Genomic DNA, 13,354 nt, shown 5'->3' with positions numbered 1-13,354 from the left:
AAATTTGCTGTGGGTAGGCGCCACTTCTCACTTTCTGTTGCTTAACAAAGAGGAAGGAAATGAAATTTGTGGGAAGGAGCCCTAAGACTAAGATGGCATTCCCAGTCCCATGGTGACGCTGGGCATGAGAACTTCCTACGTCGTAGCACTGGGCGTGTGTGCACAGCAGCCGTAACCGTGTGGCCTCAGCTTGAGAAGGGCCACTTGGTTGAGGACACCTTTTGCTAGGCTAGCATGTAGCTTCTATTTTGTTTTGCTTTGTGATACTTCTTTTAATTTACAAAATATTAGTGAATCTACTGTGTTTCTATTTATGTTAAGTCAGAGGAAGTCATTGTAAGCATCCAGAACCTTATGAAAACAGAAAATAAAAATCACCTGTAACTCTATCATCCAGAGACAATCATTGCCTTTTTAAAATTGAGGTCTACTTGATATACAATACTATATACATTTCAGGTGTACAACATAGTGATTCACAATTTTTAAAGGTTACCCCAGTTATAGTTATAAAATACCAGCTATATTTCCTGTGCTGTACAATATGTCCTCATAGCTTCTTTATTTTACACATAGTAGTTGAAAGTGAAAGTCACTAAGTATTGTCCAACTCTTTGCGACCCCTTGGACTATACAGTCCATGGAATTCTCCAGGCCAGAATACTGGACTGGGCAGCCTTTCCCTTCTCCAGGAGATCTTCCCAACTCAGGGATTGAACCCAGGTCTGCTGCACTGCAGGTGGGTTCTTTACCAGCTGAGCCACAAGGGAAGCCCAAGAATACTGAAGTGTGGTAGCCTATCCCTTCTCCAGCAGATCTTCCTACATCAGGTATCGAACAGGTGTTTCCCGCATTGCAGGTAGATTCTTTACCAGCTGAACTACCAGAGAAGCCCACACATAATAGTTGATACCTCCTAATTCCTTACCCCTATCAGGTCCTTTCCCCTTTCCCTCTCCCCATTGGTAACCACTAGATTTTCAGAGATGATCATTGTTAATATTTTATTTTACTTCTTTTCAGATTTTGTTTCTAACCTCTGTCCTACCATACATGTATATATGCATGCAAGTTCAGGTATTATGTCTTCTTCCCTTCCTTCCTGCCTCCCTCATTCCTTCCCACCCTCCCTTCATTCCTTCTTTCTGAATTATTGTAACAAATTTGAATAACATTTTCATAACATTTTATAACTTATTTTTCCATTAGCATTACATTTTGGACATCATTCTGTAGTAAAAATATATTCTCACATTTCTGATGACCAAATTGTATTTGTGCACTATAACTCTTGTCTTAGTCAATTATCTGCTGATGGATACTTAGTTTCACTATATGTATTTTTAGTATTAAACACAATGTTGTGTGAGTGTCTGATGTTGCTATTACATACAATGTTGTGCTGTTAGACATGAAGTTATTTATTTAATTTTTTTGCTATTAGACACAATGTTGTAATGCATGGCCTTCTATATTTACACCTTTTGGCATTTGTCTAAATTATTTCTTTAGGATACATTTTTATTTTTTAATTTAATTTTTTACTTAAAATTTTTCTTTTTGGAGTATAGTTGATGTACACTGTTATATGTAGCAGGTGTACGATGTAGTGATTCACAATTTTTAAAGATTATATTTCATTTATAGCTATTATAAAATATTGGTCATATTCCCTGTGTTGTACAATATGTTCTTGAGGATACATTTTTAGAATTGCAATTTTTCAGTTTCAAGAAAGCACTCAGTTCTAAGTGCTTCTGTGCCCTATTAGTAAGAAGTACATTAAAAAGTGCATTATCATTGCTTTTAACTCCTAAATAAGCTCACAGGCCAGTAGACTTTCAAGAAAAAACACTACAAAAACTTGAAGAGAAATTTTCAAGTGGTAATAATTTCATATTGTTCTTTCCTTGTTTACCTTCCTGTTCCATGGAATTAAAGACGGGGAAAATGGAACTACTTGTAGCCTCTTTTTTTCTGTCCAGAGAGTCTCTGCTGCTGTCCCCTGGTAAATGTCCCCTGATGATCATATTGTCTGTGTTACTGAACTCCATCCGTCAGTGCATCTGTTCAGTTAACGTGAGGTGGGTTTGTCAGTTTCCGGAGCTTTGGTTGTTCATCATGGGCTTTTTTGCCATAGTTAAGACACAGGTGATTTTTTTTTTTTTCCTGAGAATTTTGTTTCTTTGTTTTAGGCTAAAGAAATGTCAAGAATTGGGAGCTCTGAGGGATTCCAGCCTGTGTCTCTGAAGCGAGAGGAAGATGACCAACCTTCTGAGACGGATCAGCTGTCCATGGAGGAGAGGGAGCCAGAAACAGAGGTCCCAGTGCCAAAGCAGATTTCAAGGCTGCCAAGTGTGGTTGAATCAGCTCTCTACCCGAATCCCTATCACAAGCCTTATCTCTCACGGAAGTACTTCGTCACTCGGGTAAAATCATAAAAGCATTAGTGTTCTTAAATACTGCATAAGGCTTCTCTTTAACATCCTAATATTCTTCCATATACCACATTTTATCAACAGTTTTCACATTTGTTATCTCATGTAATAGCTACAATAACTGTGAAGTAGGCATCCTTATCTTAATGTTACAGGTGAAGGATCTGAATTTCAGAGAAGTTATGGGTCTATTTTGACCACCAGAGAAGCAGGTCCTCCAGTTCCCATGGGTCTTTGGCTCCTCAGTTTTGTATTCCTGCTAAACCTGACCTCAATAAGTTAATGCTCCATGAAGAGAAAACCAGACTTGCTAGAAGAATATAAAGCTGGGAGCCCAGAGGGAGTTATTTGCTCTATGTTAGGAAAAGACATGAGTGATGGAATAGAAAGCATTGCTGAGAATACCTGAACCTCAAGGGTATACAGGGCATGCTGGTAGTAGAGTGTAGGGCAGGCACTTCATTCCAAATATAGAATTGCAGTCTGGAACTCAGCTTCTTCCCTGTGCATCAAAGCTGGGGAGTAAATAGATGGGTGCATAATGAGGGTGGTGTTTATATATCCAAATGTTAAAAATATTTCAGACTTCTCACATTTGGATCGAGTAGAAACATCCTTGGTTTCTAGTACCTTCCTCTGTCTTGAATTCTCCTTCCTGTTTATAGATCTGCTTTCAGATCAGATCAGATCAGTCGCTCAGTCATGTCCGACTCTTTGCGACCCCATGAATTGCAGCACGCCAGGCCTCCCTGTCCCTCACCAACTCCCGGAGTACACTCAGACTCACATCCATCAAGTCAGTGATGCCATCCAGCCATCTCATCCTCTGTCATCCCCTTCTCCTCCTGCCCCCAATCCCTCCCAGCATCAGAGTCTTTTCCAATGAGTCAACTCTTCCCATGAGTTGCCAAAGTACTGGAGTTTCAGCTTTAGCATCATTCCTTTTACCAATCCTTTAACTTTCTTGTCAACATACTAGCAGTGAGCTCATAGGCTATAAACAATTAGAGGCTAAACTGCAGATTGTACACTGTGGTAGCAGAGACCACCTGGATTTTCACGTGTACCTGGAGCATCTCTTTACTGACATTTTTTTTTCAACTCAACCTCCTAAATAAGTGGTGGCTAAGAGTTTGAGACTATTTATGTTTTAATTAATGAACTTGGATGTTCTAGCTTTTAAAGTTAATCTTTGGTTAAGATAAAGTTTTAATTAAAGAGACGCAGTGTGTTTGTGTGTGTGTGTTTGAAAACAAAACAAAAATAATCAAACAAACATATATCCACATTACCTATATTCAGTGAGTCTTAGGTATATCCAGTGACTCATATGTGCAAATTGCTGGCATGTTCCTTGTTATGTGTGTGTTTGTGTGTTTTTTGCATATGTAAAGCAAATGGCTTGTTTTCCAAAGCATGGTAACTTTTTTGAATATGCAAAGTTTAGTTGTAAGATATATCTGGGATAAAAATCAAAGCATCCCTTAGAATGTCCATTTTTTTTGATAGTGATGATGTATCTATCAGGGTTAGATGAGAGAGGAACAGTGATGAATGATATGGAATAAGAGATGTATCATTGGAAGCTGGTACAGTTAAGAGAGCTGCCTGAGAAATCTATGCAAAGCTGTTCTTTGCATCTGTTGATGGGTCTGGAGGTGTTATACATCAACCAACTGGCCGTTGTGCAGTAGAACTAGGGAACAGGGGAACCTACATGGACGAATTAGAACTCCTTTTGATCCGGCAGCACTCACCACAGAAAAATGGAACCTGTGTTGCTCTCCCACCAAGTTTGGATTTGAAGATGTGAGTCATTTTCAGGAAAAGCCACTATTCTCCACCGAGTTAGCTGCACACTTACTCAGTTCAGGGAAGGAGGATCTGAGGGAGGAAGTCTGACTGTAACAAAAGAAGCTATAGGTCCAGGGGTTTCCCCACTCCCTTTTATGCCATCAAGCAAACAAGAGATCAGCAGCTCTGAACAACGGGGTCTGATTGGCCTGTCCTGATCTTCAGCAAGAACACGACTGATGTTTCACTTCTACCTTTGAAGTCTGACACAAATGTCTGTTGTGGCCAACACTAAGTTGGAAGCAGACAAGAAAGGGAATTCTAGAAAGTGTAGTTGCAGCTTAGCTAAACTGACACAGATCTGTGGTTTACAAGGATTCTGTAAATTCTTGTAAAGTCACAACAGAGCTTTTATTTATTTGTTTACATGATGCTTTTATTTGTGTGGCTCTGTGTAGCTTATAAGAGACAGTCCCCTGGAGCAGCACTGTGAGGTAGGCAGAGAAAGGCTTATCAGTCTTGTTTTAGGAGTAAATGCACAGAAGCTTCAGAGGAGTTAAGTGACTAAGTCGTATGATATTAGTGTAAGACCTGTAGCTAGACTCTGTATCTTCTAAGTCCGGTGGTCTTTCTACCATAAAGTACAATTGAACTTAGGATGTTTTAGTAAAGGTTTTCTATTACTGACTCTGATTCATGTGAAGAACATCTTTTCCACCAGGTGTATAGAAATCAACTTTAAGTTCTCAAGAGCCTGGGAAGGAAAACCTTCTAATTTAGTCAGTGAGTCTGAAGTAGACACAAGGACTCTTTAGGAGCTGACTGTGAGGGCTATATTCCCAAGGCAGTCAGCATTCACTTTCCTTCAGACTAAGACAAAATATGAAGAGGTTTTATTACTTTTTTTTCTTCTTGGTTTCTTTTTTTTTCTTTTTTTTTTAGCACATGAGTATAATGAATGTGCTTTAATGCATTCTAGGATAATGAAAATGAGATTGTTGGTTCTACTGAAACAATGATAAATATTAGTTTGAACAAATAAAGGAATGATACGGTTTAACTACCTTGTAAACCACAGATCTGTTGATGTGTTGGTAGCTGAGGAAATGGGAGGAGATATGTGTGTGTGGTGTGTATGTATGCATAAATTTCTTCTCTTCAAAGTATGGATAAAATGTCAGTTTTATCTGAGAGTTTAAATAAGCTACTTTTTAAAGGGTTCTTAATACAGTGTAAGACACATCTATTAACATTTCATAAACAGCATCTCTTGCTATTCTAAATACTTTATTCCTCTTTTTTTTTTTTTTTTTGGTTAATTTGGCATTCACATTTCTGTAAGTGGTAATAAGAATGGCATTAAGATGCCCATGACCTCACCATGACCTCTAAAGTAAGGTATAAATGTAGACATATAGGGTCTGTAGCAGCAGAGATTTAAATGAAGGAAGCTAACTCATTTTCTCGAGGGATAATTAAATCAGACCAGGACTGTGAATGACTCAGACCTATGAAACATTCATCACATGACAAGGTATCACTTCTTGGAGCTGAAAAGAGCTCTAGTCCAGTGATGATCTGGTGTGGTGCTTCTCAGCTTTATCATGCAAACAGATTACCTGGAAAGCTTGTTAGAATATTGGTCTGATTCAGTAGGTCTGGGATGAGGCCTTAGATTCTGCATTTATATGCACTCTATGGAAATAATCATGCTTTCTGTCCACAGATTGTACTTTGAACACCAAGTTGGTAGTCAACGCTCTCATTTTTAGTGGCAATTAAGACCCAGAGAGGGGCAGTGGCCCACCGGAAGTCCTAACACTTAGTGCACGCTGACTTAGTGCACACTGACTTAGTGCACGCTGACTTGCCCAGGAAGCTAATAAGAACCAAAGCTGGGTTTAGAGCTGATGTTTCCCAATTCCCATTCATAGTTCTTGATCCCATGCAGTGGCTTAAAAGAAATCAATTTATTACCGTGTAAGAATTTTAAGGCTATGTGGCAAATGCAGAAGAGCAGTAAGACTGAGTAGAAAAATTTTTTGGCCTTGCATTTTATTATAAGGTTTTAAAGTAATTTCACTGGAGGTGGTTTATAATTCCACAGCTCAAAGTTAACGAAAATATATAAATATGCTTTTATACATTTTGGTGAATATCCTTTCTTACTTTTTTCTTACATGTACATTTTATTGTGCAAAACATAGTGTTACATCTGTTGTGTGTGCTCAGGTGCTCAGTTATGTTTGACTCTTTGCAGCCCCATGGAATGTAGCCTACCAGGCTCCTTCGTCCTGAGGATTCTCTAGGCAAGAATACTGGCATGGGTAGTCATTCCCTTCTTGAGGGGATCTTCCCAACCCAGGGATTGAACCCGGATAGCCTGAGGTGCAGGCAAATCCTTTACCATTTGAGCCACCAGAGAAGTATCATGGAAACGTAATACAATTTATTTAAGTTTTGCTGTATATTTAGGCTGCTTTTTGTTCATATTTTTTAACTTGGAAGGGGAAGTTATTCCTTGGCTCACTGAGGCAGATGGACTCAATTTCTTAGCTGCCAGGTGTGGACACCTAATGCTCTAATAAGAGGAGGATCAATTATATGAGTTTCAAGTTGGATATGGAAATATAAGATAATTTAAGGCAAACAAGAGGCATCTTTAGCATCACAACATTGTGTATTAGATCACATCTCTGAATATCTGGTCATAAAACAAGTTGATCTGGTCCCTTGAACCTCTTATGTTATTTTATGGGTCACTCTGAGTTGTTGCGTTCTTTCCTCAGTCTTCCAGACAAGTGTTTATTTACTGCAACTTTGCCCTTCCGATGTGGCTTAGCGACATTCTTGCTTCAAGCCAGGAAGGGCCTCAGAGAATATCTAATCCTACCCCTAGGACACACAGAACTGATGTGACTTCTCTTCTTTGGCAGCTTAGGGGCCATGGCAGGCCTGGAACCCAGGATTCCTGGCACTTTGTGCCACCTATCCACTGCCTCTGACCTTGGACAGTGAATGAGCAGTCACATAATGAGGGTCTGAACCAGTTGCTATCAGTCTGCTTGGATAACCTTTTCCTCCTATTTTTGTTCATTTGCTATTATTGCTTAGACATGTCTAAAAATGGCCTACTGCCTTCTCTCCACAAAAGTACCCCTCAAGGCTAATAACTTGAGGTATATTATGATAATCACTTTAGTTGTAGAGAGTGATATTCAAAAGCAACTTCTTATGAAAGGAACAATACTTGATCTGCATGGGGAAAGATATATTTAAACTCCCTGTAGGACTCTATATTTGCAGATACCTTATCAGAAAGTTGAAAGCGATTAGAGATGGGGAATTATCTCTAAATTTATACTTAAGAATGTAAATTACATACAAACTAATGGGACTAAAACTATTTGATCTTTTAATATTTAATTAATGGTTCCCCGTGGCCTTTTTATAGCCTGTGTTCTATTGTGAGGAACGAGACTTTAATAAGCAGGTTTGGGACTTCCTATTGTGTGGCAAGATGTCATTGCCTTCATGACACTAATTTGGCTTTCATACTCTCTCCTTTTCCCTCTTCTCTTACTATAGGCTTCCCTGTGTCTTGCTCTTGTACTGGGAACAACTAAATATATTAGTTGTATTGTTATTGTCTGTGTGAGCTTCCCTCTGGCTTAGAAATTATATATCTCACTGGGCAGAAGGTTTCTGGATTCCCCTCCTTACACTGAAATGCTTTGAAGATGGTAATAAAAGTTGATGTTTCTATCTGAGCATAGATCCTTAACAATTACGAGATAAGAAGCATTTCTTTCATTTTCAGAGAGAGACAAATTTGCCTGGGCTTTACAAATCAGGTCCAATTCAGAACTAGTTTCTTACCTTATGAGTGTACCACAAAGCAAACCCTTTCTGAGGACGATGACACCCGCAAGAGAGAGCTGACTGTGTCTAAGTCCCTAGGAGCACTCTTTTCTACTCTGTTCTTTCTTCTCACTGTCTGGCTAAAGTGTCCATTACAAGGGAAAATATTAATAGCAGGCATGAATATTGTTTGTGTGACAACTGACTCCCAGGCTAGTCTAGCTCAAGGAAATGCAAGGAGACAAATACGTATGTCTGTATATGCATGGCTGAGTCACTCTGCTGTATACCTGAAACTATTGCAACATTGTTAATCAGCTCTACTCCAATATAAAATAAGTTCAACAACAAATACTTATGTCCTTGAACTTTCCTCAGCACATTTATTTTCACTGAAACTATTTAGGGCTAGACATCAGAGAAGCTATTGTTCATTATGTCATGTAGTGACTTAAAAATAAGGATCCCCCTAATGATTTTTTTCTTAAAATTTAGAATTAGAAATGTATGTGTACTCTCTTGCTAAGCTTTATTTGATTGGATGATGAGTACATATCATTCCAATATACTTTCCTTTGAGTCTCAGGCTGCAAGGAGTCTCAGAGCTAATTGTTCCACTGCAATAATCATCTGATCCCCTGATCCTGGTACAAAGGTTTCCCTTCTATTTAGTATTAACAAGAAGAATGACAATAGAGTCTTTTATTCTTCAATGTTATCAATGTTTTGGTCATTTCCAAACAGCTGCTACAGTTAATGGTATCTCATCTATCTAACATATGCATGTAGACTGATTTGTGGAATGGCAAGGTGACTTGGCGAGGGTCTCATAGCAACCAGAAAGGCTGAGATTTAAAAAAAACCTTGGCCTGGACACAAGTCAAAAGGTTCACACACTTTATTGTATTTTTGACACTAAATGGCTGAAGTTAATGTATCATAGTAACCAAGAGTAACAAATGGAGAAGAGTAAAATACTTTATCAGGACACGATGCATAACTGTTCCATAAAGGCGTGATCGATGTTTCTACTAAAGGTGAGAACTAAGGCAGTGAGTACCCAGACAGGATTTCAGAGATTTCCAAACTGTTCTCTAAAGAATCCACTTTACTTTTAACCTTTAACTTTTGAAAAGGTGTATAGTAAAACAATGGGCTTCCCTGGTGGCCCAGCAATAAAGAATCCACCCAAAATGCAGGAGGCTCAGTACAGGAGGATGTGGATTTGATCCCTGGGTTGGGAAGACCCCTGGAGTAGGAAATGGCAACCCACTCCAGTATCCTTGCCTGGGAAATCTCATGGACAGAGGAGCCTGGTGGACTACAGTCCATAGAGTAGAAAAGAGTTGAGCATCCACACAGGGATGCGTAGTAAAACAACACCTCTATACACTGTGTCCACCATCACGTTCCTTCCCTACCTGTAGGGGACGCCTGTTAACCTTTTCTGTGTATCTTTCTAGAGTGACTTTAGGTGTGTTCAAACAAAAATACTTATTCTTATCCATTCCTCCCTTTTTACACAAATGATGACATATTTACCCTTGCTTCAAAGTATGTTTCTTCATTTTTTACATATTTATCGTATTTCATTGCATGTATGTATCCCATGATATACCTAACGAGTCTCCTATTCCTAGACTTTTGCATGGTTTCCAAGTTTTTGCTATCCACAAACCAGGCTGCAGAGGAAACTTTGCATATGTCATTTTGTACATATGCAAGACTGTCAGTAGTATAACTTCACGGAAATGGAATGTGTGGATCAAAGGATAGATCATTTTGATGGATTTTGCTGATTGCTTTTCATAGAAAAGACAAGTAAAGTTTTGAAAAATTATACTTTCTTTTATTTGTCTTTACATACTTTTGGCAAAGTGCCTGGTATAAAAGCATTCAACAAAATGCTTATTTCATTATTATTTCATTATTCTTCAATTCTATTTCTAATTTTTTTTTCTTCTGAGAAGTACTAGTTTCACTACCAAGTTATATCAGCTTGAAGAAGAAATTACATGGATACAGGAAGAGAGACAGGAAAAATAGCCATGATGAATTATCAAAGAAAGTATCATTTTTCAGAGAACTTTGACCATCGAGCCTGGTAGAGTCCGGCTGCATCATGGAGAGCTGAGGATGAGCGATGAGAGAATTGTCACAGAATCCCAGGAAATTTCCATGAAACATAGACCAGTCCTACCAGCTGTGCTGTGCTTAATCACTCTGTCATGTCCGATTCTTTGCAACCCCATAGACTGTAGCCTGCCAGGCTCCTCTGTCCATAGGGATTCTCCAGGCGAGAAGACTGGAGTGGGTTGCCATACCCTCCTCCAGGGGCTCTTCCCAACCCAGGGATTGAACCCAGGTCTCCCTCATTGCAGGCATATTCTTTACCATCTGAGCCACCTGGGACTGGATCAGTGATGCTGATACAACCTCTTGTGTCAATGGGAGCACAAAGCATATTTAATGAATGTCCCAGAACTTACTGATTTCATGACACACCAGGTTCAGCAGGCCTGGTGTGCTGTATTAGCTTTCTGAAGGGCCCTTCAACCAGCAGCAGAGGATGACAAAAGAGCCAGAAATCATTCAGTCTACTGGCTGACTGTCCAATTCAACAGGAAACTTGTTAAAATTGAGAAATCAGAATCTCTAGGTGTAAAGGCTGTGATTATATTTTCTTAAAGATTTCCAGGAGATTTTGATCATCAGCTTGGCTTGGAAAGATCATCCAGTCTACTCATTTGTCTTATAGATAAAGAAATGGAGGCCAAGGACAGTAAATCATTGTCTAGAAGTCAAAGAATTTGTTCACGACAGATCTGGAATATCAACCCAGGACACCCAACTCTAAGTAGTTGTCCTGCAAATTCCAGGATGACTTGGACTGTGTGGAATGAATTGGAAGGGAGGGGGAAAAGTGAAAGTATGAAAGTGAAAGTCGCTCAGTCGTGTCTGACTCTTTGCAACCCCATGGACTATACAGTCCATGGAATTTTCCAGGCCAGAATACTGGAATGGGTAGCCTTTCCCTTCTTCAGGGGATCTTCCCAACCCAGGGATTGAACCCAGGTCTCCCACATTGCAGGCAGATTCTTTACTTCTTTTCCTATATTTTACATGTGGACTCATGTAAGATTTTTCTTAACCAATGGACTCTATGGTCAATATTTTTCAAAGCCTTTTATCAATGACTGAGAAAACAAGCAACCCCAAATCCTACAACCCACTCACCTCTGGGAGAAAAATATATTTGAATGGGTCTTGGCCAGGCTAGTGTCCCTGTTTCCTTTTAGGAAAGGTCTCAAACCAGGAGGATTAGGAGTGCTAATATTTATGGAAGATTAGGTGTTTAGTATAAATCCCTATTACACAGAGAAAATACGAGAGCTTGTAGCATACTTGTTCCAGGCTTGGGCATGAGGTCAGCACTGTGTTCTTTGCCTGGAGGTGGAATGTCTAGATTTCCTGTCTCTTGTCAGTCACCTCTTAGCGGAGGGAACTTGACAAGTTACTTCCACATGCAGACCCCTGTTTCCACACCTATAAAATGAAATGGCTTATAACTGATGAGCCCTGAGCTGTAGTGGTTCTATACACTGGAGTTACCCAAGATGCTTTTAAAAATCCTGATGTACTGTTATGAGGATCCCACCCACTGAGTATCTGATATAATTGGCCTTGTGTACAGCCTCAGCATTAGAATTTTCCAAAGCTCCCCAGGTGATTCTGATGAGTAACCAAGGCTGGGAGTGACTGCCTAGAGAACAATGGTTCTTACAGTAGAGTCCCACACCAATATCATCACCCAGGAACTTGATAGAAATGAAAATTCTCAGGCCCCTACTCGGAACTACTGAATCAGAATCTCTGGGGACAGTGCCCAGAAATCTGTGTTTTAAAAACACATTTTAGGTGATTCTCATGTGCACTGAAGTTTAAGAATCACTAAGCTTGAGCGTCTATGAATTTCTTCTTTAGTCACTAAGTTGTGTCCAGCTCTTTATGAGTCCATGGACTACAGTGCCACCCCCGCCCCCACCCCTTCCCCAACCAGGCTCCTCTGTCCATGGGATTTCCCAGGCAAGAATACTCGAGTGGGCTGCCATTTCCTTCTCCAGGGGATCTTCTGGACCCAGGGATTGAATCTATGTCTCCTGCATTAGAGGGAGGCTTCTTTACTGCTCAGCCGCTAGGAAAGTGAATTTCTTGTTAAGGAACGTCAATCAATTTTTAAACTAGAGGAAGGCTCATAGTAGGAATACCTGCTTGGAGAATGGTGAAGAAAGAGAGGTAAGGAGACAAAAAAGTTCATTTCCCAGAACCAGAATTACAGTCAGAACATTGGAAGGTTTTTCTTTTATGTTTTACTGCCATATACTGTTTGAAGAGAGAAAAGTTTGATTAAAAAAAAAAGTAGATAATGCTAAATGCATTGAATTTCATTATAAACATATTTGTTTGTCAGAAAAACTGGCCCTCTGAAAATAGCGATCCGAATTTCTTTGAACAAGTGAGAGTAAGATTATGAAAGGCTTATAGGACCTGGATCACTTTTGTCTCATGCAAGGAGAGCAGCTTAGTAAATACCAGAATTCAAGACTAAGCTCTCTGGCAGGCAGTGCCAACAACCAACAGGCTACTCCAAGAACTATCTTTCCTGGTCAACTTTCTGGAGGTGTTGCTGGGTTATAGTAATTAATCATAAGCATGAAGGGGACTCAGGCTTCTCTAAACTAGGTATTTTCTTCTTCCTACTCAGCCAGGGGTCATTGAGACTGCCATGGAAGACTTGAAAGGCCATATTACCAAGACTTCTGGAGAGACAATTCAAGGCTTCTGGCTCTTGACAGAGTGAGTAATTATGACTAAGTGAAGGGCAATGGAAATCTAGCCTTTTGTTTGACAATACCATAATAGAATAGGCGATGGCCAGAATTTCTGGAAGAGTTTCTTCTGGTTACAGAGAGATCATCAATTACGCTCCTGTTGGAGAGTAAAGTCTTGTGGTGCCCCATGGCTGATGTTATGACCAAATTTGACTTCTATGACTGTTTTCCAAGATAGTTGCTTCTCTCAACTATCATTGCAAGTACCTTAACTCAGGGCATGACCATTTCCCACAAGGACCATTGCATTAGCCTCCTAATTGAGCTCTCTGGTTCCAATCTCTGTCTCTTGTAAGCACTCTCTCACCAATCATACCATGCTACTAACCATCCCACTTTGGATACAGTGGAAAGGAGGGTTGGGAAAGA

The 13,354-nt window shown here is 39.7% G+C and overlaps 1 protein-coding gene across 4 annotated transcripts in view; it reads left to right on the top strand.

Annotated features, from left to right (window-relative positions):
- Nucleotides 1-13,354, top strand: part of TPRG1 (tumor protein p63 regulated 1) — a 239,388-nt gene that overhangs the window by 112,674 nt on the left and 113,360 nt on the right. For all 4 annotated transcript variants that reach the window (XM_044943647.2, XM_044943648.2, XM_006068957.4 and 1 more), the window contains 2 exons: nt 2,196-2,429; nt 12,859-12,950. In XM_044943647.2, coding sequence (XP_044799582.2) covers nt 2,196-2,429; nt 12,859-12,950 — 326 coding nt within the window. The remainder of the gene's footprint in view (nt 1-2,195; nt 2,430-12,858; nt 12,951-13,354) is intronic.

This window comes from Bubalus bubalis, chromosome 1 (genome assembly GCF_019923935.1).
Source record: "Bubalus bubalis isolate 160015118507 breed Murrah chromosome 1, NDDB_SH_1, whole genome shotgun sequence".
NCBI classification, from domain to species: domain Eukaryota; kingdom Metazoa; phylum Chordata; class Mammalia; order Artiodactyla; family Bovidae; genus Bubalus; species Bubalus bubalis.
Note: the sequence above shows the minus strand (reverse complement) of the source record. Positions and strands in the feature narration are given on the sequence as shown.